Source organism: Barbus barbus, assembly GCF_936440315.1.
Source record: "Barbus barbus genome assembly, chromosome: 18".
Classification (NCBI taxonomy): domain Eukaryota; kingdom Metazoa; phylum Chordata; class Actinopteri; order Cypriniformes; family Cyprinidae; genus Barbus; species Barbus barbus.
Window position 1 is genome coordinate 2,978,484 of NC_136746.1, and position 26,903 is coordinate 3,005,386.

The window sequence follows — 26,903 nt, forward strand, 5'->3', positions numbered from 1 at the left end:
CAACTCCACAGGTCACACTCGGCTCTGTTCTGGGACAAAAAAAAGTCTGTTGTAGTTTTATTTTCATTGTACTTTTTCTTATCATGCTGTGACAACCTTATACATGCATGGTTACAAAACAATGTTGTGAATATTTTAAATACTTAAAATCTAAATCCATAAATGACTATCCACAGTGCCAAAGACTACCATAACTTTGGATAGTTCTGACTTTAAATTCTGGTTGGAAGATTGGCAGCTGAAAACAGCCTACTCTCACTCATACACCTATTATTATTAATAAATATATATATGTTTAATATTGGCATCTTGTGTCATAAAGCTTAGTGATCATGTTACGAAAACAATAATCTGACTTAATTATTAATTGAGTTAATAAATCAAAAAAGGAAAAAAATCAAATTTATCAGTTGTGTCCCTGGTATATCACAGAGACGTCTGCACTTACATCTGCAAGACGTATTTTTTAGAGTGTTTGCTCATCTGCAATAAGTCTAGAGGATGTTTCCTATTCGATGTCAAATGTTTAAGATTTAGAAAGTATGTAAAACTGACATCAAGCATCATGTTAAAAGATAGCACATGCATGTCTGCAAGATGTCTGTTAAAGATCACTTGATCTGGAAAGCATCTGCTGTAAGATGTCTTGAAGATGTAAATGCAGACGTCAAATGTACGTGTGCTATCTGGGAAAGGCACGTTTGGCGCTCGTCTGTCCCCTCAGCCTTTATTTGCCATTGTTAAGACTGGAATGATCAACTTTCTGGTTATCCATAATTTGAATGGTTTTCTCCGCATTGTCCATGTTCCTAATGAGGGTCTCGAGGCGCCTCTTGATCTTCTTCTGGTCCTCCAGGGCACAGCTGATCACGACGCTCTGAAACTTCTGATCCACCGGCACAGGAGGCGCGTCGGTCACACACGCGGCGTGAAGGGCCTGCAGGCGCTTTCTGCCCCCCTCCATGTCCTCCAGCACCTTACCAGCGATCTCATCGATAATGGCCGTGGCTTTCTTCAAGGCCTCTTCCTGCTGGTCGTTTCGGATCGTATCCACAGAAATGCTCACCATTAACGTCCTGCCCAGGAGTCTAGAGGCGGTCAGAGAGAGCTCTTCCCTTTCCCCTGAAATAAAAGTTGAAAGGATGTTTATATGTTATCCATTAGAGGCCACAAACGGACGTCCCGCAGCACAGAAGGCGTACCGTCACAAACGCTCCTCATTTCCTGACTGTTCTGTATGGACTGGATCATCTCAAGTAAGCACTCTCTCTCCTGCTCCATAGCAGTGGCTTCCTCACGAAGAGCCTCCACCCTGAGAGAGATTTACTGAGATCATCTCATGCCAGACACAACCCTGAAAACTACTTAGTCAATTAGGAAACACAAGGCAATGAAAAACATGCAAATAAACAACTGTTTTGGCCGTAATTTGCAATTAAAGCTGTCCTAAAATCAAGTCCAAATCCACCTTCACAATGTAGTCTTATGTATGCTAGTGTGTATTAAAATGATTCTTATATTTTAGTTTGGAGGGCATAATCTACTCACAACAAACAAACTAAATCACTGCTGAAACTATATATATATATATATATATATATACACACACACACACAATGAAAGGTTTTGATCCACTTCAAATATCGACTACTTTGCGCTCTCTCTCTCTCTCTATATATACAGTATAATTCTTATAGACGTGCAAGTGAGAACAATCCTATTTGAAAATGTTATATTCATAGTTTATAGACGGAACATGTCATGTTTTGCATTTATTAAATTCATTAGGTTGCAAGAAATTTAAAGAACATGGTGAAATAATCACAAAACCTATATTTTTCTTCGACAAATGCACATGTACGTGTTACAAACAGAAACGTGTGTCCGAAGAAAACTATTTACAGTATTCTAATAACTTCAGATGCACGCTGTATTGCGAATGCATTCAGTTTGAACGAGTCGGGTCGAGACTTCATGGATCCTAGTCTGTACCGATCAATCAATATCTTACCGGATCTCTATCTGATCCAGACTCTCCAGTAAGCGTCCGGACCGGTCCGCCATCGAAAGCGTTCGGCTGAATTTGCCTTTAGATGCATCGTTCATTTTAGCGTCAATTTTCGCTTGTGCCATAGCTTCTGCTTGTCGCGTTAATGAATGATTTGACGGGTGCAGCGACCGACAGGATAGACCGGAGCAGACCACCCGAGCAATACAGCGATGTCCGGTCCGACAATGAATCGTTCACTCTCTGAATCGATTCGCACAGCGTTTGCAAATCACTGTAAAGTGGGTGACATGTTGAACTAAACATTTAACAATCATTTTCAAACATGCGAGACATTTATCTGACACAAAGCTTATAGCCAGTTCTGTAGTTAAGACCGTGGACAGCGTCAAAATGGCACATATTTACACGTAGTAGTAGCCCAATCCTTAGTTTGTAATTTTAAAGTGATGAGATTTTATATAACATAGTACTCAATATAAAACTAAATATTTATGCATCAACTCAGCACCACGTGGACAACTTTGTGAGATGATTCAAATTCATTGAATGGAACCTGTTCGTTTAAATGATTTGTTCAAAAGAACCGATTCGTTTAAATGAATCGGACTTCTCAGCGCTTATAGACCACGTTCTAGCGGTTTCCAGCGGTCTTGAGTAACATCTCCAAACATGGGCTGGAACTTCCCTGGGTAATGCACTCCTTCAGACACGAGTGGACGAGTTCACCTCAGAGATTTCAAAGCAGGGTGGGATTCATTTCTAGGGTCAAGGGCCAAGATGACATCACAGAAAAGACAATAACCAGAACACAATGAGATTTCTCAGACAGGGACAGGCAAGATATCCTTTAATTACTTCCCTTTATTTAAACTTAAGAAAAACACACAACGAAAATAAACACGTTTAATCACACCAGTGCATGAACCACATGGGACACAAACACTGGAACTGTCTTCACTTATCAAAACTCCTGCAAGCTCCTTTCCAAGGCTTCTTCCAACTCTGCAAAATGAGAATACAACAGCTTGTAAAAAATGTAAAAAAAGTATTTTTTTTTTTTTAAACAAACTTCATTTAAATAAAAATAAAGTTCAATATATATACACACACACATATATATTTATTTATATATTTCTGTGGGTCTTTCAGCCAGTGATTATTGTGATGCAGTGACAACATTCAACATCTGTGAGGTTACACCCAAAACATAAGAAATGTGCTCAAGAACCCTGCCTAAAATCCCATCTATTACAATAAATATCACACCGAGCTAAGCTCCATAAAATGAAACATACCTACAATGATAATACTCCATGTAAAGCTGATTAATGAATGAATAGAATACATTCAACGAGCTCCGACATACTATAAAAATACAATGCAGCCCCTACACTGTTCAGAAATAACAGAAATATAAGATCTTTGTAGCAATATTACAAAAATATGTCAAGATTATAAACTTATTACCAATATCCAGCTCTTTTGATTTCCTGGCCTCCTCTGCACTCAAAGCCAAAGCCAGTTTTATGTCCTGATCAAATTCATCTAAGGAGAAATATAAATAGAAAGGCGCTACAATTTTACGTTTCCATGTACTTAGTTGATTTGTTAATATTTATTTGAATCATCACAGTACTAAATTGAAACATAACATTGCAAATCTAAATTGAAATATTACTGAAATACCACTTCTAGACAAAATAAATATAAAAACGGTGGAAAACCTACCATCACCATCTTGTGAAACGGTCACCTCTTTTTTAACGTCAAGGATACTTGAGGTAATGGCATTCTTTACATCTTGAAACTTCGCCACTGAAAAAATAAAATTGTAATTAAATTGTGTGCATATAGTTTTATTATTCCCATACTTCCCTCAATGGTATTTCATAGCTTTCATGACTTTCCTTGGCCTGTGTGTCATAAATCTCACACACACACACACACATAAATACACAAAATGCATGTATATATATCATGAAAGCTATGAAATACCATAGAAGGAAGTATGGGAATGATAAAACTCATTAAAATCACGAGACACATGATTTTTTCCAGAGTGGTAGTGTGCATTAGTTTATTGCTGGAATTTGAATGGATAATTGATCTATAATTCATCTGGAGCCATCATTAAGGGGGAAAACAAGCCAGTAACTTGATATCCACCCAGACACTAAATGGAAACCTCACCATTACTCTGAGGGAAGATCTTCTCTGCATTTATTATGCTGGTGGAGGCGGCCGGTTTCTCATCTGCGCCACTGGGTCGGGAAGAAGCGCAAGGTTTTGACTGACAGTGACGCTTATGGTAATGTGAATGGAAACTGGGTATATCTTTGTGGCTCTGTGAGCAAACAGTGCACAGAACATCAAAACTCTTCTCATTGCCCTGGGTCTTGTGTATCAGGAGGATGTGCGTCTTCATCTCGGCGTAGGTGGGCGTGTTTTTGTCGCACTGGCGACAGCAGTAACTGCATTTATTTTCAGTGGCCAACTGTTTCATGCACTTTGTGAACACAGGTTTCCTTTCCACCTTGGATTTCTCAGAGCCCATGCAAGGACAAAGTTGCTCAGGGCTTGTAGTCGCTATTGGACTCTCAACGGTGTTTTCCGTGGATGCTTGGGAATTATTCTGAGCCGCTTCCAAGCAGCAGAAATCTTGGCTGTGCAGACTGTTGTAGTGCTCCTGAAACTCTGCCTCGGTGTCGTACAGCATGCTATCGCACAGCCCGCAGAAGTAGCGCAGGACTATGTCACCGCCGTGCTCATTGGTGCAATGCCGCCGCAGGGTGGAGTCCTTGAAAAACTTCTGCGGACAGTGGCCACAGGCAAACCTCTGGAAACTGTGGCTGCTCAAATCGCTGCAGTGTTTCTGCACCGCCGCCTCAGAGTCGAAGAGGTCTTCGCACATCCGACAAAGCCAAGACTCTGCTTTGGGAGGTGGGATGCAAGAGGAAACCGTTTCGGTTATGGTGCTGGTGGACGGTTTGGGGGACATACTAGATGAGACGCAGTCGTCTGCTGTGTCTTCTCTTTCCTGGTAGTAGCTGTGCCCTCTGTGGCTTACGCCAACATGGGCCATGATGTCTTCCATCCTCGGCATTTCCACCTTGCACTGTCTGCAGTGGAAGAGGAAGTTGGACAAATGAGCACCACCGTGGAACCGGCTCATGTGCAAGCGAGCTATGGACAGCTCGCCCATTATCTTGCCACAGACTGCACATTTGTGAAAGATCTGATTGGCGGCTTGGAGGTGTTTTCTTGCTTGATCCTCCTGTGTGAAGCGTAGGCCGCACTCACAGAACCAGGCGAGCTGTGACCATTTTCTTGGTTCAGCTTGGGAATCTATGCTGGCCAGTCTTTTTCGTTTAGCTGAAGGCCCGTCTGAATCGCTACCACATGCCGTGGCGTTCTGAGCAAGTTGGATTTCACTGTAGTTGCTGTAGTACAGAAGGGCCCTGTCCATGTTGCGGACCCTCTTCACCTCATGTTTCAGGAGCTCTTTGTGCTCCTCCATCTCACTCAAGCTAAAAAAAGGTTTGGGGCATGAGGAGCAACGACCCATGACCGCCATCGTCCCCATGATGTCAGCCACACTTTGATCAGCACTGACAATAGCGCAGCCGTAATTGCAATGCACACTGGAAAACAGAGCAAAAGAACAGAATAGTTAATGCACGATAAAAAAAAATGGAGCCCAGTAGCTATGTATCCAACCGTGTGTTTTTATGTGATGAATCACGTATAAATCAAGACAGAAATACATTTACTGAAAATTTTCTTCGATGCAAAAAACGTGATTGGATAACTGGACGAACCAGTGAAATGATCTCATTGGACACCATCTCAAACATTGTTTTAATAATTCTGAGTTACCTTAGTGAAAGTATGTCATCAAAATGATTTGGTATAATTTGAATATTAAGATAGCGTTCCCAAATGTTATCCGCCTCCAAATGCAAGATGACATGACAGCTTACTTTGTTTCTTCTGCATGCTCTGAGGCACAAATAATTTATGTATGAAAAACAAACATTTTTATTGTTACTTTGTGCCAGTTTGATGATTTTGTTCTCGAGCACATGATGGAAAAGGTGCTCTCTCACATTTTATACGATATTCTAATTTTCCTCAAAAGCTACAGTGCCCTCCAAAAGTATTGGAACAGTAAAGACAAAATTGCTCTGTTGGCTGTGGAGTCAAGACATTTACAAATATGATTAAAAGATGAATATGAGACAAAACTACAGAATGTCACATTTTATTATTGGGTGATTCAACACACAGATGTTTTACCAGCTAAGAAGTTCAGCACTTTTAGAGTTTCATCCCTCTATCTGATGTGAGCATAAGTATTGGAGCAGTTTCCTCTCAGGTCTTTCTAAGTGATCAGCTGTGTCCTGTTGCATTAATTCTTCACATATTAAAAGCAGGGAATGTGTCGTATCAGTTATATCCATTACTTCTGTATTCTGAATCTTGCATTCGATGATGACACACACAAACCAGGATGAAGACGAGGGAGCTGACTTTGAGAGAAAAGCAAGCAATTTGGATGCTAAAAGAAAAGAGGAAGTCAGTTAGAGCTACAGCAAAAACAAAGGGCATGGAGAAATCAAGAGTTTGGAAACCACCAGCGACACCAGCAACCAACAACGACCTGATCGGCTGAGAAAACAACAGTAGTTGATGACAGACAAATCATAAAAGCTGTGAAAATGAACCCTAAAAGACGTGTCTGTAAAATCACCAACAACTTCCAGAAAGCTGGGGTGATGCTCTGACAATTACTGTCCTCAGGAGACTTTGACACAGAATTACAGATGCTACACAGCAAGATGCAAACCTCTGACCAGCACCAAACATAGAAAGGCAAGATTAGAGTTCGCGAAAAAAGCACAAAGGTGAGCCAGAAGAGTTTTGGAACTGTGTTTATGGACCGATGAGACAAAGATTAACCTTTATCTAAGTGGTGGGAAAGCACTAATGTGGAGAAAAAAAGTGAACTGCAATGATCCCAAGCATACAGCCTCATCTGTAAAGCATGGTGGAGGTGGTGTCATGGCATGGGCATGCATGGCTGTCTCTGGAACAGGCCCTCTCATCTTTACTGATGACTTAATGTATGATGACAGTAGCAGAATGAATTTGGAAGGGTACAAAACCATCTTGCCTACCAATATTCAAGAAAATGCCACCAGATTCATTGGGAAGTGCTTCATATTGCATCAGGACAATGACCCAAAACACCCTGCCAGTTCAGTCAAGGAGTTTATAAGAGCAAAGAAATGGAAAGTCTTAGATTGCCCAAGTCAATCTCCAGATTTAAATCAGATTGAACATGAATTTCACCAGCTGGAGAGGAGAGTAAAGGCAGAAACTCCCCAAAACAAGCAACAATTGGAATTGGCTGCATTAAAGGCTGGGAAAAGTATTTCAAAGGATGAGAGCAAGAGTCTGGTGATGTCTATGGGTCACAGACTCACTGCTGTGATTGTGTGCAAGAGATCTGCAACTAAATAATAGCTTTTAATCTTTTATATCTGCCTTATGTTCAACTGTCCCAATACTCACATTAGGGTTGTGATGGTGAGGAAATTTTCCCACCGGTTAATCGATGAGTGACAACACTGATAATACCGGTATCATCGTGGTGGGGGGTAGTTTGAGTTTTCCCTCACTTTCCTTTGCTTAGCTTATAAAAGCACTGTGCGCATTTTACTTTCACTTTTAAATTAGCGGCAATTCGGCATCAATTGAATTCAATTCAAGCAACAACAAAATACATTGTAGAACACAGAACTTTTATTAACAAAATGAATAAAAATGGTGGGCAAGTGACGTAACCGGTGTTGCGGCTTATCACCGGTATCACCGCCAACACCGTCTATTGCAGCAAGCCTAGCTCACATCAATGAGTGGGATGAACTCTAAAAATGTTGTTCTTTTTTTGGTAAAACATGTATGTGTTGAAACGGCTAATAATAAAATGTGACATTCTGTAGTTTTGTCTCATATTCATCTTTTAATCATATTTGCAAATGTCTTGACTCCACGGCCAACAGAGCAATTTTGTCTTTACTGATCCAATACTTATGGAGGGCACTGTAAATTTGCAGCTTTGGATGGAAACATAGCTACTGTTGCATGTCACTCTCCAGACAGGAGTGAACATGAAAGGGCAGTGTACAAATACTAAGAAACTGCATTGTGGGGTATTCTTCTCGGTCAGTTCTGTTGTATAGAGCTTATTTTTGTAATCAAACAGGTCATCCTGGAAAACATGCCTAAAAACGTGCATACTGTGCACAGAATAGGGCCAGTGTTGCCACCTTGTGTAATAACCGATTAGTGCAAAAAACAAAAACAAACATTAATTTTTTTTTTATAATTTTGCATCACATGCACTGTATGCAGACCCTTGTGTAAAAATCGAAGTATATTTTGGGCTTTAAAGAAAGTGGGTCGCCCCCACTAACTCTAGACAATATAGGGCTATTCCCACTTCTAATCTAAGGGTTGTTCTTTATTTATTATACAAGGCAGGCATTATTTCTTCAATAAAACAAGAGCATTAATGTTAATATGGTTACAAATCGTTAACAGATATACATTTCATCATTCCCAGAAAGAAACCCCTTATTTTCTAAATATTTTGTTTTTTTTCCCCCCTTTTTAACAGCAACTACATACAATATAACATAGGGAACTACACTGCAGACTAAGTTGTAAACATTATAAACCCTGGGTTATTCATTTGCTTAAGACTTTTTGGATCTTAAAGTAAACAGAGCAGTTCCAAAAGGGTCCTCGCACCATTGGTGCTTGAGCCATAAAAATGAGTGCACCTTTAACATGCATACACATGCATCATGTCAGATGGACTGAGAAAAGTAAAACTTCAATCTGAGAAACACCAATATAAACTTACTTGAAGTGTGCTCTTGCCTCCATATGCGAAGTGAGCACCTTAGCGCAGGCTGTGCATTTGACGGTGAAGGAAACGTCCTTACAGAGAGCGATTAAACGGTTCTTCGCGTACCGAGGAACTGGTATGGGTGCGCTTGATGGTTTTGTCTCTGAAAGTCAAAACATGACATTAAATGTTAAAGAAAAAGAAACAAACAGGAACTGTACAGAAACACAGGATGAATTTTTTTTATTTGTATCAGCCGGCCCTCCTAACAATACCACAACACAGCTGCAAACAGTCTTTTGAATGTGCAGTTTGGATTTGTTGAAGACCACACACCCCAGAGAGTGATGGACTGAGTGAAGTGTTTTTTTGCAGACATGTGCTCAAGGCATTCGTCCTTGATGTTGAAGAGGAGGTAACAGGTAGGACATGCAAAGCATACAATCAGCTGATAGCTCTGGAAACGGCTGTGACCATCAGGTTCAGGCAAAAACACCTACAGATGACATCAAACACAAGAGACAAAAGCATGGCTTACATGCCACTTCTTTTTTTTCCATATAATTTCCATAATAAGACAATGAAGTAAACACTTAGAGTGGTCATATTTTACTAAAGATCTTTTAAGATCAAGTATTTTATCTTAGTTCTGGGCCCGTATTTATCAAGCCTCTAAGAATTACTCTCAAGAACACTGCTAAGAATTGACTTAAGTGAAAAAAAGTTAGTTATCAATCATCTCCGTCATAATTTAAGCGAAGTGTAGGACTAAATCTTAAGTGTCAGTCTTAGAGATGATTTACGACACTTTGCTGTGCCACAAACGGGATTTTGGATGACGACATACGCATGGACCAATCACTGAATAGATTTCCTTAATTAAGAATATTCTCAGATAAATTCACATTGAATGGTTAAATTCCTAATAGGAGTTTACATTCAACACACATCTGACAATAAAGAATTTAAGAGAATACATTATGGCAAGGAAACGAAGCGTCATAACTCAATTTAGGGTGCCGATAGACGATAGTATAGTGTATCGACGATAGTCAAAGATATCGCGTGTTGCTGATGCCTTTGACGACAGCGAGACGATTATTATTATCCGTCAAAAATAGACTAGGTGCCTATCTTTAGTGATGAGAGACGCTTCTTAAATTTTCCACGGCGCGGCTGATCAGCTCCAGTGGCTGTGGAGTGTAAATAAGGGGTAAGAGATTTATTCATCATACAGTGTAGATCTCATAATCCTCGCGCTAGACTGAAGTCAGTTATGACGTTCTTTGGTAATGTAAATGTTCTTTGCTCGTTTTGAATAGCTGAGGAAATGTAACCGTTTGATTAACTGCTCGTCGCCAAACATTTCAAGAACATTCTTCCTCTCCTGAAAGATTCAGGCACGTCTTTGTCTCCTCAGCGCCATCACAAGCCCCTGCTGGCAACTTCTAACCACTTGAGAGACCTCTCAAGCTGTCTTAAATAACTGGGAGAGTAAGAGTGATTCTTAGCTTTAAGAAATTTTAAGTTTGAAAGGAGGAGTAAATTTCATGATTTCTCAGCACTTAAGTCTAAAATGGCACTTTGAGAAGCTTGATAAATAGGAATAGCTCACCCAAAAATTAAACGTAACTCATCCTCAGGCCATTCAAGACAGGAGATTTGGAGAAATTTAGTAATACATCACTCCAGTCAATCAATTAATGTCTTATGAAGTTAAAAGTTGTGTGTTTTTAAGAAACAAACCCTTATTAAAGTGCTTTAACTTCATTATCAAAAAATCAGTCTGTAATCCGTAATAATATTTTGTCTGGGGAAAAAGTCCATCCCCTGTTGTCTCATCAAAATCCACCCACATATTTGTTAGGGGCCAAGCACCAAAGATGCTCAGACACCTATTGTATCCGTTAGGTTTCTTCTGCTCTGGAAGGCTATGGCAGCCCATAGAACCCTTTGTGGGAAGTTATAAATTTGGAGCTTCCACCCCAAACTCTTTAGTGCCACCAACAAGTCAAATTTGTACTCATATTTCCGCTAATAACTTTTGAACCTGGTCTAGAAGTAAAATGATTTTTGCCCTCCGATTCCTTGCCTCATGCCGAGTCGAATGCACACCAAAATGTCAATTTCTATGGGTCAAGTTTTTCGCAATCTTGAATTTTGAGAAAAATCTACTTTTTCGAATTCGTCCAGACGGTTTGATTTTCACCAAAACTGGCACAGATCATCTTCAGACAGTGTTTGCAAAAAGTTATCAAACGATTTCCGATAGACCAAACTGTTCTCGTAAGCATGTTAACAAATTTGACTAAAAATGTACAGGTCCTTTTCAAAAAATTAGCATATTGTGATAAAGTTCATTATTTTCTGTAATGTACTGATAAACATTAGACTTTCATATATTTTAGATTCATTACAACACAACTGAAGTAGTTCAAGCCTTTTATTGTTTTAATATTGATGATTTTGGCATACAGCTCATGAAAACCCAAAATTCCTATCTCAAAAAATTAGCATATCATGAAAAGGTTCTCTAAACGAGCTATTAACCTAATCATCTGAATCAACTAATTAACTCTAAACACCTGCAAAAGATTCCTGAGGCTTTTAAAAACTCCCAGCCTGGTTCATTACTCAAAACCGCAATCATGGGTAAGACTGCCGACCTGACTGCTGTCCAGAAGGCCATCATTGACACCCTCAAGCAAGAGGGTAAGACACAGAAAGACATTTCTGAACGAATAGGCTGTTCCCAGAGTGCTGTATCAAGGCACCTCAGTGGGAAGTCTGTGGGAAGGAAAAAGTGTGGCAGAAAACGCAGCACAACGAGAAGAGGTGACCGGACCCTGAGGAAGATTGTGGAGAAGGACCGATTCCAGACCTTGGGGGACCTGCGGAAGCAGTGGACTGAGTCTGGAGTAGAAACATCCAGAGCCACCGTGTACAGGCGTGTGCAGGAAATGGGCTACAGGTGCCGCATTCCCCAGGTCAAGCCACTTTTGAACCAGAAACAGCGGCAGAAGCGCCTGACCTGGGCTACAGAGAAGCAGCACTGGACTGTTGCTCAGTGGTCCAAAGTACTTCTTTCGGATGAAAGCAAATTTTGCATGTCATTCGGAAATCATGGTGCCAGAGTCGGAAATCATGGTGCCAGAGTCTCCCCAGTCAGAGAAGACTGGGGAGAGGGAAATGCCAAAATGCCTGAAGTCCAGTGTCAAGTACCCACAGTCAGTGATGGTCTGGGGTGCCATGTCAGCTGCTGGTGTTGGTCCACTGTGTTTTATCAAGGGCAGGGTCAATGCAGCTAGCTATCAGGAGATTTTGGAGCACTTCATGCTTCCATCTGCTGAAAAGCTTTATGGAGATGAAGATTTCATTTTTCAGCACGACCTGGCACCTGCTCACAGTGCCAAAACCACTGGTAAATGGTTTACTGACCATGGTATTACTGTGCTCAATTGGCCTGCCAACTCTCCTGACCTGAACCCCATAGAGAATCTGTGGGATATTGTGAAGAGAAAGTTGAGAGACGCAAGACCCAACACTCTGGATGAGCTTAAGGCCGCTATCGAAGCATCCTGGGCCTCCATAACACCTCAGCAGTGCCACAGGCTGATTGCCTCCATGCCACGCCGCATTGAAGCAGTCATTTCTGCAAAAGGATTCCCGACCAAGTATTGAGTGCATAACTGAACATAATTATTTGAAGGTTGACTTTTTTTGTATTAAAAACAATTTTCTTTTATTGGTCGGATGAAATATGCTAATTTTTTGAGATAGGAATTTTGGGTTTTCATGAGCTGTATGCCAAAATCATCAATATTAAAACAATAAAAGGCTTGAACTACTTCAGTTGTGTTGTAATGAATCTAAAATATATGAAAGTCTAATGTTTATCAGTACATTACAGAAAATAATGAACTTTATCACAATATGCTAATTTTTTGAAAAGGACCTGTACATGAGGCTATATTTCTGCAACGCTTTAGCAGATTCTGACCAACCTTGGTGTGTGTTGTAATAAGCATGACCTGAGGCACACAACTGGTCAAAAGATATAAAAACGACATTTCTGCATGTAACGTCTGACCAGTTTAGCCATACCGAATCGAACGAGACCGGATTCTCCTGCCTGCCTTTTTGGCCGTTGACCGTTTTGATTTTAGTAGTGAAATACTGTATCAACAGATGTCTTTAACAGGGTTCTCCAGCCCTCCTCCTGGAGAGCTACCATACTGCAGAGTTCAGCTTCAACCCTGAACACCTGAACCAGCTAATCAATGGCTGTATCCGAAATCGCCCCCTATACCCTCATTCACTATTCCCTACATTAGTCCACTCATATAGTTCACTTGAAGGAGTAAATGAAGACGAGTGAGTGAATTCGGACACTAAGTGCACCGGAAGGACTGCCGTTTTTGCATAGTTTGCTTCCTGTTAAATAATCATTTGATACGGGCAGCTCCAATAGTAAGATTGAAGGATTTATCTAGAACTCAGTCACGGAAATTATGTATAAACCCTAATAGTCAATTTACAATTAATTTGTACCTGTGTTGTATTACGCCGTGGACGAGTGCTTCTAAAATGAATGGATGGATGATTCAGCTGCGGGCGCCATCTTCTGGTGAGACGCGGGAATTCATTCGGCACGCGACTCTCTCAGTGCATTCTGGGGATTCTCTAGCCGTTGAGTGTACATCTGTTGTACACTCGTTTTTGCGGTGCATTGTGGGATTGAATGAGTGCACTCGAGAACATCCCCTATGGTTTCGAACACCACTTAAAATGGCTGTCCCCTCAAATAGTGCACTATTTGAGGGTATAGGGGGCGATTTCGGATACAGCCAATGTGTTTAGGGCTACTTAATTACAGACAGGTGTGTTGAAGCAGGGTTGGACTTTATGCTGCCTTCACGTGATATCGGAATTATCGTAAATACGAGTTTCCTAGTCAGAAATTGGACGTGAAGGCCTCTCAAGTCGTATTTACTACTGGGAAATTCAGAAATAATTTTGATACCCGAGTTGGGCGGGTCATAAACTTTAAACATGGTGGAGAGGACAACCTGCTGTCAATGCTGTTCTCACAACAACTACATCCCTTTGTCTGGTCACTAAAGTAGTGTATTTAGTGAAGTGAAGTGACATTCAGCCAAGTATGGTGACCCATACTCGGAATTCGTGCTCTGCATTTAACCCATCCAACGTGCACACACACACACACACACACACACACACACACAGCAGTGAACACACACACAGCAGTGAACACACACACACCGTGAACACACACCCGGAGCAGGGTTATAGCCTAGATATGAACGATCTGCTAAGCATAGGCCTATTGTATGTTTTATAAGCATGTATTTGACCGATATTCCAGGATTGTCAGCAAACTGCATGTATAGCGCTGTGAATGTTTATATGAATGTCAACCAATGGGATGCTACTTTTTATTCTTTCTGACATTAAAGCACTTGAATGCGACAAGCTCGTAATCACGACTTCATAAGTGGGAAATAGGAAATTTCCGATAGCACGTGAAGGCAGCATTAGGCTGCAGGAATTTATCTCTTCAGGAGCAGGGTTGGAGAACCCTGATCTTTACGGAGTCATTACAGACAGCTCCTTAGCTCTTCAATTTACCTCTGTTGTGCTTGGCCCCTTAGTTGCTGCTTGCAACTACATTTTAATAATAATTTGTTACATTTATATAGCGCTTTTCTGGGTACTCAAAGCGCTTTACATAGAAGGGGGGAATCTCCTCAACCAGCACAAATGTGCAGCATCCACCTGGATTGCTCCCCTTAGTTGCTGCTTGCAGCTACATTTTAGAACTGTTTTTGCTTGATCTCTGCATATTTCTCTCCTATATAGATGAGGTGACTTTCACAGAAGAAAGCATTGTTATTGATATAGGACTCTTTGGTAAGCAAGCGATATAATGCTACATTTCTCTAAATCTTTTTTAATGAAGAAACTAACTCATCTATTTTGGATGACCTAAGGGTGAGTACATTTTCAGCAAATTTTAATTTCTGGGTGAACTATTCCTTTAACAATTTGTGTGGCAATGCATTCTGACAACAATTGGGCCATTTGATAGTCAGGGTCAGAGAGGGCAGAAAAACTGGGCCCGTATTCACAAAACATCTTTAGGCTAAAAGTAGCTCCTAACTCGCCGATTTAGGAGAAAATCTTAAAAATAGTGGGTGTGTCAGTCCTAAATTTAGGACTCCTAAAATGTTTACTCTAAGAGTATTTCACAAAGCGTTTTAGCGCTAAAACTAGGTCCTAAATCTGTGAAACCTGTTAGGAGTAGTGAAGAGGTCTCCTAAGTCACTAAGACTAACTCACAACTGTCTTAAAATTGCTGTTGCCGGCAATCTGGCTCAGAATATAAACATTTGACAATAATGAGCCTTTAAAATGGTATCACCTTTAAGGTTTGGAGGCTATCCCAACTCCAAATTTTCCTTTGAGTATATCCTTTTCATTAACCATTTTGGCAAGAAGTAACAGCTGTTCTTGTGTCCAGTTTGGTTTTCTTACTATCAGCCATGGTTATTCTAAAAAAGCTGTTTATACACATATACACTACAAGAAGCATGCAAGAGACTGACAATTAGCTCAACATATATCTGTTTAATTAGTGACAATTAGCCTGCATGTTAAAATCTTTTTGAATGTGGCAATTAACATTATTTTTTAAACCTTTATTTGGATATGGCAACATATCGTGCTCTACATTATTTCTATGAATAAATCTCTGACAGAGACCCCTCCCCGCTCCTATCAGCCAATCACTGTGTGCATAGTTAGTAAGCATGCTGACATCATCCATAGCAACGAGGTCAACCCCTCCTCCTTACTCTTAGCTTAAGACTTCTCTCTATTCCTTAGTAAAAGTTTGTCTCAGCAGCTTTGTGAATAGGTTTTTTCTTAGCTAAAAACTTTTACTGCTATTTAGGAGAACTCTTAGTGATAAGATAAAATGTTTTGTGAATATGGGCCCTGGTGTACTACTGCAACACTGCTCTTTACTCATCTCTACTGCACAAAACACAGCTCTGTACTTCTCAAACGGCATCAAAACACATGAAAACAAATGCACATTCGTCCTCAACACTAACATTTCTATGAATAATGCTCTCGTCACTCAGGGGTGATATTTAACTTGTAGAGCTTCAGTAATAAGTAGGCCTACGTTTAATCAAACAAACAATGCAAATGGGTTTTGCTAAACATCATGTCTGGGTTTGACTTCACCAAACAAAATAAATGGTTATATCATCATCATTGAATAAATGCATTAATATTTTTTTCAAAAAAGAACCTGATTAAACATTTAATTAAAAACATGTATTAACATATTTACTTTGAAATTGCAGGGGGGATATATGACCCCATTATAACAATCATAAAGAGGAAAAAATTGAGAAAAATGAAAACCTTAGATTCCACGTGGTCCTTCCACACCTGTTTGGAGTGAAAGTAGCGGCCACAGTCCACACAGGCATAGAAAGCAGAGGGGCTGCCTCTCAGGGCAACCGTGGGATCACAGGGTGAATGATCAAACCTGACAATAAAAAGTTACATTTGGTCAAACAGAAAAATTGCTATGCAATTTTTGAACTTGTACCAAGTACCTTTTAAGATGACCCTCGAGCAAAGGAACATTGTCATAGATTCTGCCGCAGTTGATGACCGGGCAGGTTTGAGGAGAACATTTTGCTGCAACGGGAGCCGGTCTGCGTCTCCACAGGGAACTGGCTGAGTTCACGGTGCCAGGCTGTAACTCTGAGCAGTCCAGACAAAGTGAGCAGAAGAACCAACCATATACACATATACAAATATTTAAGTTAGAACAACATTACAGACCTGGCATTTTTAGCCAAATATCCACACATCGCTTAGCATCGCTACTGCCACTATTACTATGGCTGGCCGACAGCTCGTGCCGCCCGTGTGCTTGCTGGGAAATTATTTTCTCCTACAAAGCAAATCACAAAATCAATGCCATTTATCCTAAATATGCACTGCAGGTCACCTTCATTTCTATAGTGCTTTATACAATACAGATTGTTAGAAAGAAGCTTTACAGTGAAGAATAGTTCACCCAAAAATGAAAATTTGCTGAACATTTACATCCACGATGTTAATGTCTTTCTTAATGGGAACAGATTTGCACTTTCTCACCAATGGATCCTCTGCAGTGTAGAGCCCTTTGAAGCTGCATTGAATCTGCAATTTGGACCTTCAACCCCTTGGCCGCCACTGAAGTCCACTATATGGAAAAAAACCTTGTCATGTTTTCCTCAAAAACCTTAATTTATTTTCAACTGAAGAAAGACATGAACATCTTGCATGACGTGGGGGTGAGTAAATTATCAGGAAATTTTTATTCTGCAAGTGAACTCATCCTTTAAAAGGGACATCGGATGCGACATGCACTTTTACAAGCTGCACACAACAACCCTACAATGATAAAGATCCACCCAGTGTTTTTTTTTTTCTTCCAATCTCGTTAAATATTTTCTCCTTTCTCAAATCGAGCCGATCTCAGATGCCTGTCTGTATGACGTCACACAGATAGGCCCCTCCCACTCCAGCCCTGAGTGAGCTGTCATCAGTCTGCCATTGTTTCACCGCCGGAGCAGATGTAGTCCAGGATGTCTCCATAGCGAATTAGGTGTTTTGTTGTTAGATGTAATAATAGCAGTCGCCACCGCTGAAGACGCAGTGGATTACCTTTATTTTTTCAGTTGATTTCAGTCAAATTGATTTTATTGATTAACTCGAATGTGTAGTTTACTTCGATTTGTTTGAATGAAATCGTTTTTCTCTTTAACATCCGCCGACGCTCCCTTCTGGGCTCCCGTAATTCCGAATGAGCTCAACCCTCCCCCTGCGCGTTTGCCATATAGACGATGCTACTGTCCATCGCCAATGGCTGATAGATAGACATCATGATGTTAAAGACCTAACGTTACTTCATTTCTGTACACGTAAGCTAGTGTATGCGTACAGTCAAATGCGCAGCCTTTCAAAGTATACTCCATTTGAAGCGGCCGGCGCACGCGCTCTAGAAAGCTTCAACCATGTTCAGTGTCTGCTCTATTTTTCCCCGTTAAGTCATGACTGATAACAAATATTTTTTAACTCTTTTAAACCAAAGCTGAGCTGTCTCATACCCTCTCACTCACAAGCGCTTGTCAATGTGAGCGTCTGTTGTTGCAGTCTCAGCTATTTTGATGTCCGTCTTTTTAGTTTCATTTTCAACTGTAAAAAACAACGGCCCGGGAACAGTGTTGCCACCTTGTGGAAAAACTGATTACTGTTAACTTCAATGCACATGCGCGTCCTGAGCGTACAAAATACGTCTATTATCCAATACAGTGTACGGAAAGAAAATTACGTGTACTATTCCTTAAAGGGTTATAAATACGAGATGGGAGGAAAATATATATTTCAATACATTCTCTCACAGTTTTATCATTGGATAATTGTATATAAAATTGTGGGCATCAGGGATTACGCCTGACATTGAAACTTCTTTTGAATGCACACTAGCTTTTTAGTTTCACTTTCACGATGGCATGTACTGTTTACATAGGCGTAATTTACGGGTGGGACGGGTGGGACATGTCCCCACCACTTTTTACCAGGCTCGATATTGTCCCCACCACTTTTAAAAAGTAACTGAAAAATAGATTGCGTAAGGTATGTATTAAAGGAAAAGCACCATCTATAAATCGTCACTCTTCGTAATCTAATTCATTCATTTAACAAATTTTTCCGCCGGTCAGAAGCTTTTCAACATCCTCAAAGATGAATATTAAGTCTCGTTGTGAAACTATCGCGAGATACGCGATATGCGTCATGGGATATGTAGTTTCCTTTCCCTATAATTAATTAGTCTACAGATCCTGTACCTCTCTTAAAAATTATTTGTAGTCTACAATGTTAATACTGTATTTTAGTTTTAAGGTCTCTGCACACTGAGTCCGAAATTTTCGCATGCGTTTTTTCGCATTCGCAATCTTAAAAATTCGTCACGCACAGAGACCTTGCACACTGAGTCCAATGCGTTTTAAGTAATCCGTTGCGAAAGAATTCGCAAAACTATACAAAATGTCTTCAAGCAGTGAGGATGATTTTGTTGGCCTCTCTCTTTTAAAAAAAAAGAAAAAGGAAATATTGGGTCCATCCAATCTTTAGATTGCGCAGAGAGGAAGGAGAGTTCCACCTCCTTATCAAAGAGCTGCGGGATTATCCCGAGAGATTCAAAGTTTATTTCAGGATGTCAGTGCCTCAGTTTGATACTTTGCTAGCGATACTGAATCCACATATTAAAAAGAAGACCACTCATTTCCGTGAACCAATTTATCCTGAACAGAGACTGTCTGAGGTATGGATACACCAACAGACACACACACACACACACACACACCCCGAACTGCTGCATCGGAAAGGTGCGCGCCTGGCATAAAAAAATAGGCTACAGCAGTTCTTTATATTCTGTATCTTTGTATTCCGCAATTTGTTTTTCATAAAGTGCTCTGTGCTGCAAGAGGAAGTGTATTAATTTGTCTGACACTATTTTGGATTTCGCTTGTACGGTGACTCTGAATTGTCAAAACACCTTCTCAAAGCATCTCAAAATGCTTTATACGGATGCGAAAAACGCAAAAAATCGAACCCGATCCGAATTTTTTTTTTGACGGACGACAATTTCGGAGGCAGTGTGCAAACGTGATTGACAACGTGAGGTCGTATTTATTTTTCAACGTGCGAAAATTTCGGACGAAAAATTCGGACTCAGTGTGCAATGGCCTTTACTGTGCGTGGCTGCTTCACTAAAAAGCTTCTTATATCACTTCCACACTTTCTTTTGGACATTTTGTTGATGTTTTAACATTTATGCTATAAGTAGCAACATTTACCGTTAACTAGCCTTTACATGCGGGTGGGGGAGGAAAAAATAGAGCTTTTATAAAAACGTAATAAAAAAAAACATTCGTCAAAACAATTTCATTTATTTAATTATTTAATTAATAAAGGTAGTTTAACCATTTTAAACACAAATTAACTCTCATTCATGTTTTACACAAGGTTTTGCGTAGTTCAGGATTGGTTAAATTATTTGATTGGATGAGGAAACATTTTGTGGGCTTGTCTTGACTCTTGACGTAATGTTGATTCTTCGTTCAGCGCGTGCATTGATCACACCTACTTTTAGCAAGTTGTCCGGCTTATGCCAGAACATATGCAAGTAATTTGTCAGAACATATGCAAGTAATTCAAAGTAGAATGAATCGTAATACACACACACACAATAGTGCAATTAATGAATGCGCTGCAGCTGAGCTGACCATGAAATGGTAAGTTCACCATATTTATCTTGCGTATTTTGATTGATATTAGCTACCCTGGATGTGTTGTGATAAGCAAAACGTAACATTCACATTGTGAATGTTACGTTTTGCTTATTTGGATGTTTATAGACATATTTGTGAATGTGATGCATGTGGAAATTAAGTGCATTTCCAACTCTGAACTCAGTCCCCAAGTAAATTCGGTTATTAAATAAACAAATAGCAAAACGTTTTGTGCGGTGTCCCCACCACTTTTCAAAGCAAAGTTACGCCACTGACTGTTTATACTATGGAGCGGCAGTAATTAACACATATTTTACAAGATCAGATTTGTGTCAGTGGTGCTGAGGATCTGCAAACTATTCGTCATCGTCCCGCCAAAAAAATAAAAAAAAGTGTTAGAAAGTGTTATTATAAATATTGGACTCATATTTTGGCCAGAAGCAACAGATTAAAATTAAAACACCTGAATGCTGAATTTGTTTCTTACAAACATGCAGCTTTTGTCTTCTCAAGATGATGTTAATTGAGTGGTGTGGATTACTTGTGGATTATTGTGATGTTTTTATCAGCTGTTTGGACTCTCATTCTGACGGCACCCATTCACTGCAGAGCATCCATTGCTGAGACACTGATGCAGAGACACATTTCTACAAACCTGCTCCCATGAAGAAACAAATTTTTAGCAAATTTTCATTTTTGGATGAACAGTTTCTTTAGTCTTGAGTGATGGTATATGCAACTGTGTATTTTTTTCCCAATTCTATAAGGACTGAGAAAAGTCAAACCTTGAAAGCTTTGCACTTTTCAAGCCTCTCCAGTTTTTCCACAGCGACTTGCCGTGCCAGTCTGTCCAGTGTGGACATAGCATGAGCCCTCTGCTGGTCAACCTGCTCCTCAATCTGAGCGTGGCATTTAAAGCACAACAAGGACATGACATAAGACCATTCAAAAAAAAAAAAGTAAATGCATGTAAATAATATACAATGAATAGTTCACCCAAAAATTATATACATATATACACATACATATATATATATATATATATATATATATATGTCAACAAGCTTGGTCCCTCTTTGGCTCCCTTAAATTTGGAATCGTATCACAGCAAACAATTTTGGGTGAAATGTACTGTTTGTCCTGTAAACTATATAAAAAGAAAAACATCACCAGCTGCTAAATTCAAGTCTGCGTTCGCTGGCTGGCACAGAGACGCACACATTTATAAAGCACTGCGCATTATAACCAATCACATACGATTCTGTTGAGCATATGAATCCAATGACCAATCAGAAGTGTTCACATCGCCGAAGCGCCGCTATTTCGTCACCACGTGCGCTGGCTGACTGAATTCTCTGACTAACGTTAATTCTCTCATCAGAAACAACAAAGTGAAGATGTACAAATGTCAGTAAGCTATTAGTTTCACAGTGTAAACATCTTTAGAGATTATTATGGCAGTTTTTGAGAGTCGCTGGACTGAAGTGAAAATGTTTTTTGATAATGTAAACGTTCTTTGCTCTTTTTCTACAGTTAAAGTGTTATAGGCTAATTATTTTATTAAATTCACATTAAATACAAAGTCAGTGGTATTAAAAGTATTTTATGGCATGACACCCATATCTGGTACTTAAGTAAAAAAAGACAGGCTTTTAGTTCATAGATTACAGTATTAGGCTACTTTGCCTATCGCCCATTATAGACCAAATAACAATCTATAAAGGTGCAAAATGCATTTACTTACACATATTTGAGGATTTCATGATATATTTTAGGAATATATTGAATAAAAATAAATAAATAAAACCCCTGCTGAAACAACAAAAAAAACAATCGACACCATTACAAAATTAGTACTGGTTTTACTGGAAACTGTAATGGACCCTGTTGGTCTTTATAGTAATTGGTTGCATTCTATTGGTGGCTTGTTAAAACCAATAAATCCTAATGGAATATGTCCCAAAACACACTACAGAAAACTATTCTTTAATGGTTAAAAGTTTATGGTTTGTAATGGTATTTGTAGTGGAAACCATTAAAATGTTCTGTGATGGTTTTATGTTTGTTTTTCTCAGTAGAACATAAGCCTATATCAGTTATACAGTGGTATTGTGGCTGCTGTGTGTCACATGACAAGCATGAGAGCCCCCCCCCCTTCACTCGTGCCCCCTCAAAAATATTGAGTGCATGATGCCCCTGACACTACAAAATTATTTGTCAAATAAATGAAACATGATGAAATATTTAATTTAGTTGAAATTGTTATAGATTACTTTTAGAGATTGCAGTGATGCATGACATGGTGAAAGATGACAATGAATAACACTTAAGTTTAAGATGAATTTGAAAATTGCCTGCCCCCCCCCCCCCACCAGTTACTGTGGTCTAGACTTTTTTAAACAACACTGATTGTAATGTTTTGATGTGATTACACTTGCAATCCACAATGGTACAATGTTGCCTGAAAGCAACAGCTGGACATGAAATGTTACTTTTTATTAAATATGAGATATGCAAAACCTTGAAAACTAGATAAATCTGTCTGCGTTTAAAGAAACTCATGTTATAGTTTCTTTAATTATATGATATTGTTATAGTGTCCAATTTTAAGCAAGAAAAACATCACAAATAATTTTTCCTCATTGCTATCATATTGTGTACTGTAGAGGGTTAAACATGAGCCTGTTCCTCACATAAAGCAATCGTACGGATTCATAAAACACATTTTTGGAGTTGGGCTGTGTGAATCATGATGGAAATGAGCAGCTTGGACATTCTGCCAAACATCTTTCGTGCTTCACAAAACAAAGGTTACACATTTGGAACAACATGATGGTGTGTAAATGATGACAGAACGATGTTATAGTCTGGACAGTGTTTAAGGAAACTCACGGTGTGTGCGGCAGACATGCCACCCTCATCTTCTCCATCACTCAGCAGGTCAATGCATTCCAGCACCGGTCTGAGAGGACCCTCCTAAAACACAGTGTTTTAATGGGAATTAATCAGTTCTGCTATATTACCCAGTTCCCAAGTGTGAAGACCTACATCCAAACCGCTGTCCTAATAACTCAAATTAGAAATCAAGGCTGTGGCATCTCAGGCACACTTACAGACACAAACTCCACATCCTCCTCCTCCTCAGTGACTGTAGAGGCAGACATCACATCTGTCCTCTGCGGAGCATCGCATTAATCACTGCCAACTAAAACACATCAGTGTGACATGAAGTATTGCATGCAAAAAACATTTTAAAACTAACTGCACAAGCTTAGACATTTTAACTAGCATTTAAATGTTATTTTGCGTCATTAAATGTGAATAGTGATCGCATTTTATAGTAAATCAATCCTGCAAACAGCTTGCATGACTGTCAACTAACGTTACTCGTCGACATCGCTTGCAAACAATTCACCGCCGAGATAAAATCGCAAAATCTAAAGCTAATTCGAGTAAAAGTTAGCATACCATTACCAAAACTGAGCACGCAGGAAGCGAGCATCAAATCTAACCTCACAGGAAGTGAGCTCGTCAAAATAAAAGTCGTCCACCGCTAATTACTAAAAACGTTATTATTAATATTATTTTTAATTTTACCGTTATTTAAATAATAATGAAACTACTGTGTTTTTTATTTTCTACAAAATACTACAATTATCTAGATTTTTTTAAAAAGGGGAAAAACAAATGATTGCATAACATATGCTTGACTCATTCATACTGCATACTGTAGGCTATGCAAGCAATTTTAATTTAAAAACATTTATTATTAATTGTTAATATAATCTATGATTATCAAGACAACAGGTGTAATTTTTTTATGCATAAAAACTGTATAGCCTACTTGTTTTATAACTAAAAAATATGATTTACCCATTGTGAAAAGTAGCCTAATATCAGAATGAGAATCAGAATGAGCTTTATTGACCAGGTATGTTCATACATACAAGGAATTTGTTGTAGTGACAGAAGCTCTACAGTGCAACAGAAAGACAGTGACAGGACAGGACACAGATAATAAAAGAATTATATACAAATATCCAAATAGGCAATGTACAAAGCAGCAAAAACACAATATATAATATAGACAACTATGTATATGTGCAAATTAGAAATGAGAAATAAAAATAGAATAAGTGAGTGTGGTGAATGGATAATGTATTATTGTTGTGTGTTCCACGTTTATTGTTGAGTGTTCATGAGATGGATTGCCTGAGGGAAGAAACTGTTCCTGTGTCTGGTCGTTCTGGTGCTCAGAGCTCTGTAGCGTCGACCAGACGGTAACAGTTCAAAGAGGGAGTGTGCTGGATGTGAGGGGTCCAGAGTGATTTTACCAGCCCTTTTGCTCACTCTGGATAAGTACAGTTCTTGGAGAGTGGGGAGGGTTGTACCAATGATTCGCTCAGCAGTCCGGACTACCCTCCGTAGTCTTCTGAGGTCAGATTTGGTAGCTGAGCTGAACCAGACAGTTATTGAAGTGCAGAGGATGGATTCAATGATGGCGGAGTAGAACTGTTTCAGTAAGTCCTGTGGCAGGTTGAACTTCCTCAGCTGGCGAAGAAAGTACAACCTCTGCTGGGCCTTCCTGACAATGGAGTCAATGTGAATATCCCACTTCAGGTCCTGAGAGATGGTGGTGCCCAGGAATCTGAATGACTCCACTGCAGTCACGGTGCTGTTCATGATGGTGAGTGGGGGGAGAGCAGGGGGGTTTCTCCTGAAGTCCACGATCATCTCTACAGTTTTGAGCGTGTTAAGCTCCAGGTTATTAAGACTGCACCAGACAGCCAGCTCCTTAACCTCCTGTCTGTAAGCAGACTCGTCACCGTCCTGGATGAGGCCGATCAGTGTGGTGTCGTCTGCGAACTTCAGGAGCTTGACAGAGGGGTCTTTAGAAGTGCAGTCGTTGGTGTAGAGGGAGAAGAGCAGTGGGGAGAGTACGCAGCCCTGAGGAGCTCCAGTGCTGATGGTTCGAGTGCTGGATGTGAATTTACCAAGCTTTACTAACTGCTGTCTGTCTGTCAGGAAGCTGTTGATCCACTGGCAGACGGAGGTGGGGACGGAGAGCTGGGTTATTTTATTCTGAAGGGTGTCCGTGATGATGGTGGATACACATTTGGGCTGGAGGAGTGATGGGATGATGGTGTTAAAAGCGGAGCTGAAGTCCACAAACAGGATCCTCACATAAGTCCCTGGTCTGTCCAGATGCTGCAGGATGAAGTGCAGTCCCATGTTGACTGAATCATCATATTCATATAGACAATAATATTCATATAGACCTACGTTTACAGTAAAATATTATCGGCACGAGGATCCTTTGTACAAGCATTACGTAAATCGCTTTAATTCGTAGAAAAGGGATTCCCAGAAATGTTTTTTTATATTTATGCTATTTTTAAGTTATCCTAGGCCTATTTCTTACGAATAGCATATTATAAATTATGTTCACGGTATTTATTTATTTATGCCATTATTTCAGTTTTATTTGTGTTTTTGGTAATGTTACTTTCCATTGCTTCTGTGTAAATTTCAACCGATTAAATATGGCTCACAAAGCTTAATTTAAATACTGCAAAATGCGATTCTGTGCTCACCGTAGCTACTATTTCTTACAGCGATGTTCTGGCATTATATTGATATGGCAAGTTAACTGTAAATATGCATAGTTAAAGTCGTTAAAATAAAACTATAAGGCGTCCCAGAAATGAATAGCAAAGAGTGCTCAATAAAAGAGCTCACGTTAGAAACATACGGCCAGTGTTTATGCTTCGAAACACATCACGTGGACATTTTTTAAAGCGCACGATGCTCTGGTCGCTCGCGCAGCTTTGCTGAGCTCAGATGAGATGCTGCTGATGCTGGCGAGCTCTGAAAAACAGGGGCTCCTGCTGAGTCATGGCTTGTTGGGGTCCATTACTGAAGTACAGACACCATGAGATAGATTATATGTCGGGGACCTACAAGTGAGCCATTACAGCATGAAATAGCCGGTCACAGGACCTATTTACATAAGGAGAGGAAGCATATAGGCTACGTGTAGGAGTGGCTGTCCTACATCGCAATGATTGCTGCGGCTTTTTTGGTCTTATTGAGACCCTTAAGTATTCAGTGTGTGTTATTGCTATTATTGCTTTTGGTAGGAACTGTCGCCACGATCCTGTTTCTCAACTCCTGGCATCGGAAGCTCCGCAATGAGAAAATTCCCATCAAATCCGTGCTGACGCGGCGCTCGAGGAGTCGTGGTGAGTAACAGACGCGTCCACCCTATATATGTGTTTCTGTAGGATGTCATTGCGATAGCTCGCATGCTGCACAGTATTTATTAGGCCTTTTCATTCATTCTTCTCTAAAAACGACACGGTCATCATCGAAGCGCGAGAGCGATGCTTCATTTTCCATCGTCTGTTCTCGTTGTGTGTTTAATAAAGTGTTCTTTATTTCAAGACCAGACAAAGTTATTTGAAGAGCATCTCTAAGACACAATGTGACTGAATGCATGTGGGGTTTGTTTCAATCATTCCCATTTGTTCTAGAAGCTGGTTTCCGGCCGCATCATTTTCGCTCTGAGGTAAATCTCTTTCTCTTGCTCTGT

The 26,903-nt window shown here is 39.8% G+C and overlaps 3 protein-coding genes across 4 annotated transcripts in view; 1 reads left to right on the top strand and 2 right to left on the bottom strand.

Annotated features, from left to right (window-relative positions):
• Positions 1–24: 24 nt before the first annotated feature.
• LOC306884002 (BAG family molecular chaperone regulator 2-like) lies at positions 25–2,267 on the bottom strand. Its single transcript, XM_079439591.1, has 3 exons — positions 2,012–2,267; positions 1,203–1,312; positions 25–1,122 (listed from the first exon to the last, which is right to left on the bottom strand). The coding sequence occupies exons 1-3, from the start codon at positions 2,131–2,133 to the stop codon at positions 728–730; spliced, it is 627 nt and encodes a 208-aa protein (XP_079295717.1). The 5' UTR covers positions 2,134–2,267; the 3' UTR covers positions 25–727.
• A 576-nt stretch (positions 2,268–2,843) lies between these two features.
• LOC306883968 (E3 SUMO-protein ligase ZNF451-like) lies at positions 2,844–23,860 on the bottom strand. 2 transcript variants are annotated; one of them, XM_079439523.1, is made up of 13 exons: positions 23,786–23,860; positions 23,425–23,516; positions 23,204–23,287; positions 21,097–21,210; positions 16,812–16,923; positions 16,580–16,730; positions 16,383–16,509; positions 9,264–9,423; positions 8,943–9,090; positions 4,202–5,652; positions 3,740–3,826; positions 3,479–3,556; positions 2,844–3,013 (listed from the first exon to the last, which is right to left on the bottom strand). In XM_079439523.1, exons 2-13 carry the CDS (start codon positions 23,473–23,475, stop codon positions 2,973–2,975), a joined length of 2,604 nt encoding a protein of 867 aa, XP_079295649.1. In that variant the 5' UTR covers positions 23,476–23,516; positions 23,786–23,860; the 3' UTR covers positions 2,844–2,972. The 2 variants fall into 2 exon arrangements, with proteins under 2 accessions (XP_079295649.1, XP_079295648.1); XM_079439522.1 differs by having other exon boundaries at positions 23,780–23,844.
• Positions 23,861–26,141: 2,281 nt separating this feature from the next.
• Positions 26,142–26,903, top strand: part of LOC306883957 (dystonin-like) — a 174,814-nt gene continuing 174,052 nt past the window's right edge. The window contains exons 1-2 of the mRNA XM_079439506.1: positions 26,142–26,553; positions 26,848–26,879. Coding sequence (XP_079295632.1) covers positions 26,373–26,553; positions 26,848–26,879 — 213 coding nt within the window. The 5' untranslated portion in view covers positions 26,142–26,372. The remainder of the gene's footprint in view (positions 26,554–26,847; positions 26,880–26,903) is intronic.

What these genes read in the sequence shown, in the direction of transcription:
- LOC306884002 (XM_079439591.1), bottom strand. Translation starts at nt 2,133, where the DNA reads ATGGCACAAGCGAAAATTGACGCTAAAATGAACGATGCATCTAAAGGC. An exon ending in CTGGATCAGATAGAGATCCG is followed by an intron (nt 1,313 to 2,011) that starts GTAAGATATTGA and finishes AATCTCTCTCAG; the next exon opens with GGTGGAGGCTCTTCGTGAGG. An exon ending in AATGAGGAGCGTTTGTGACG is followed by an intron (nt 1,123 to 1,202) that starts GTACGCCTTCTG and finishes CTTTTATTTCAG; the next exon opens with GGGAAAGGGAAGAGCTCTCT.
- LOC306883968 (XM_079439523.1), bottom strand. Translation starts at nt 23,475, where the DNA reads ATGTCTGCCTCTACAGTCACTGAGGAGGAGGAGGATGTGGAGTTTGTG. An exon ending in AAAAGTGCAAAGCTTTCAAG is followed by an intron (nt 16,924 to 21,096) that starts GTTTGACTTTTC and finishes TTTGCTTTGTAG; the next exon opens with GAGAAAATAATTTCCCAGCA. An exon ending in TCAGTCCATCACTCTCTGGG is followed by an intron (nt 9,091 to 9,263) that starts GTGTGTGGTCTT and finishes TTTGACTTTCAG; the next exon opens with AGACAAAACCATCAAGCGCA.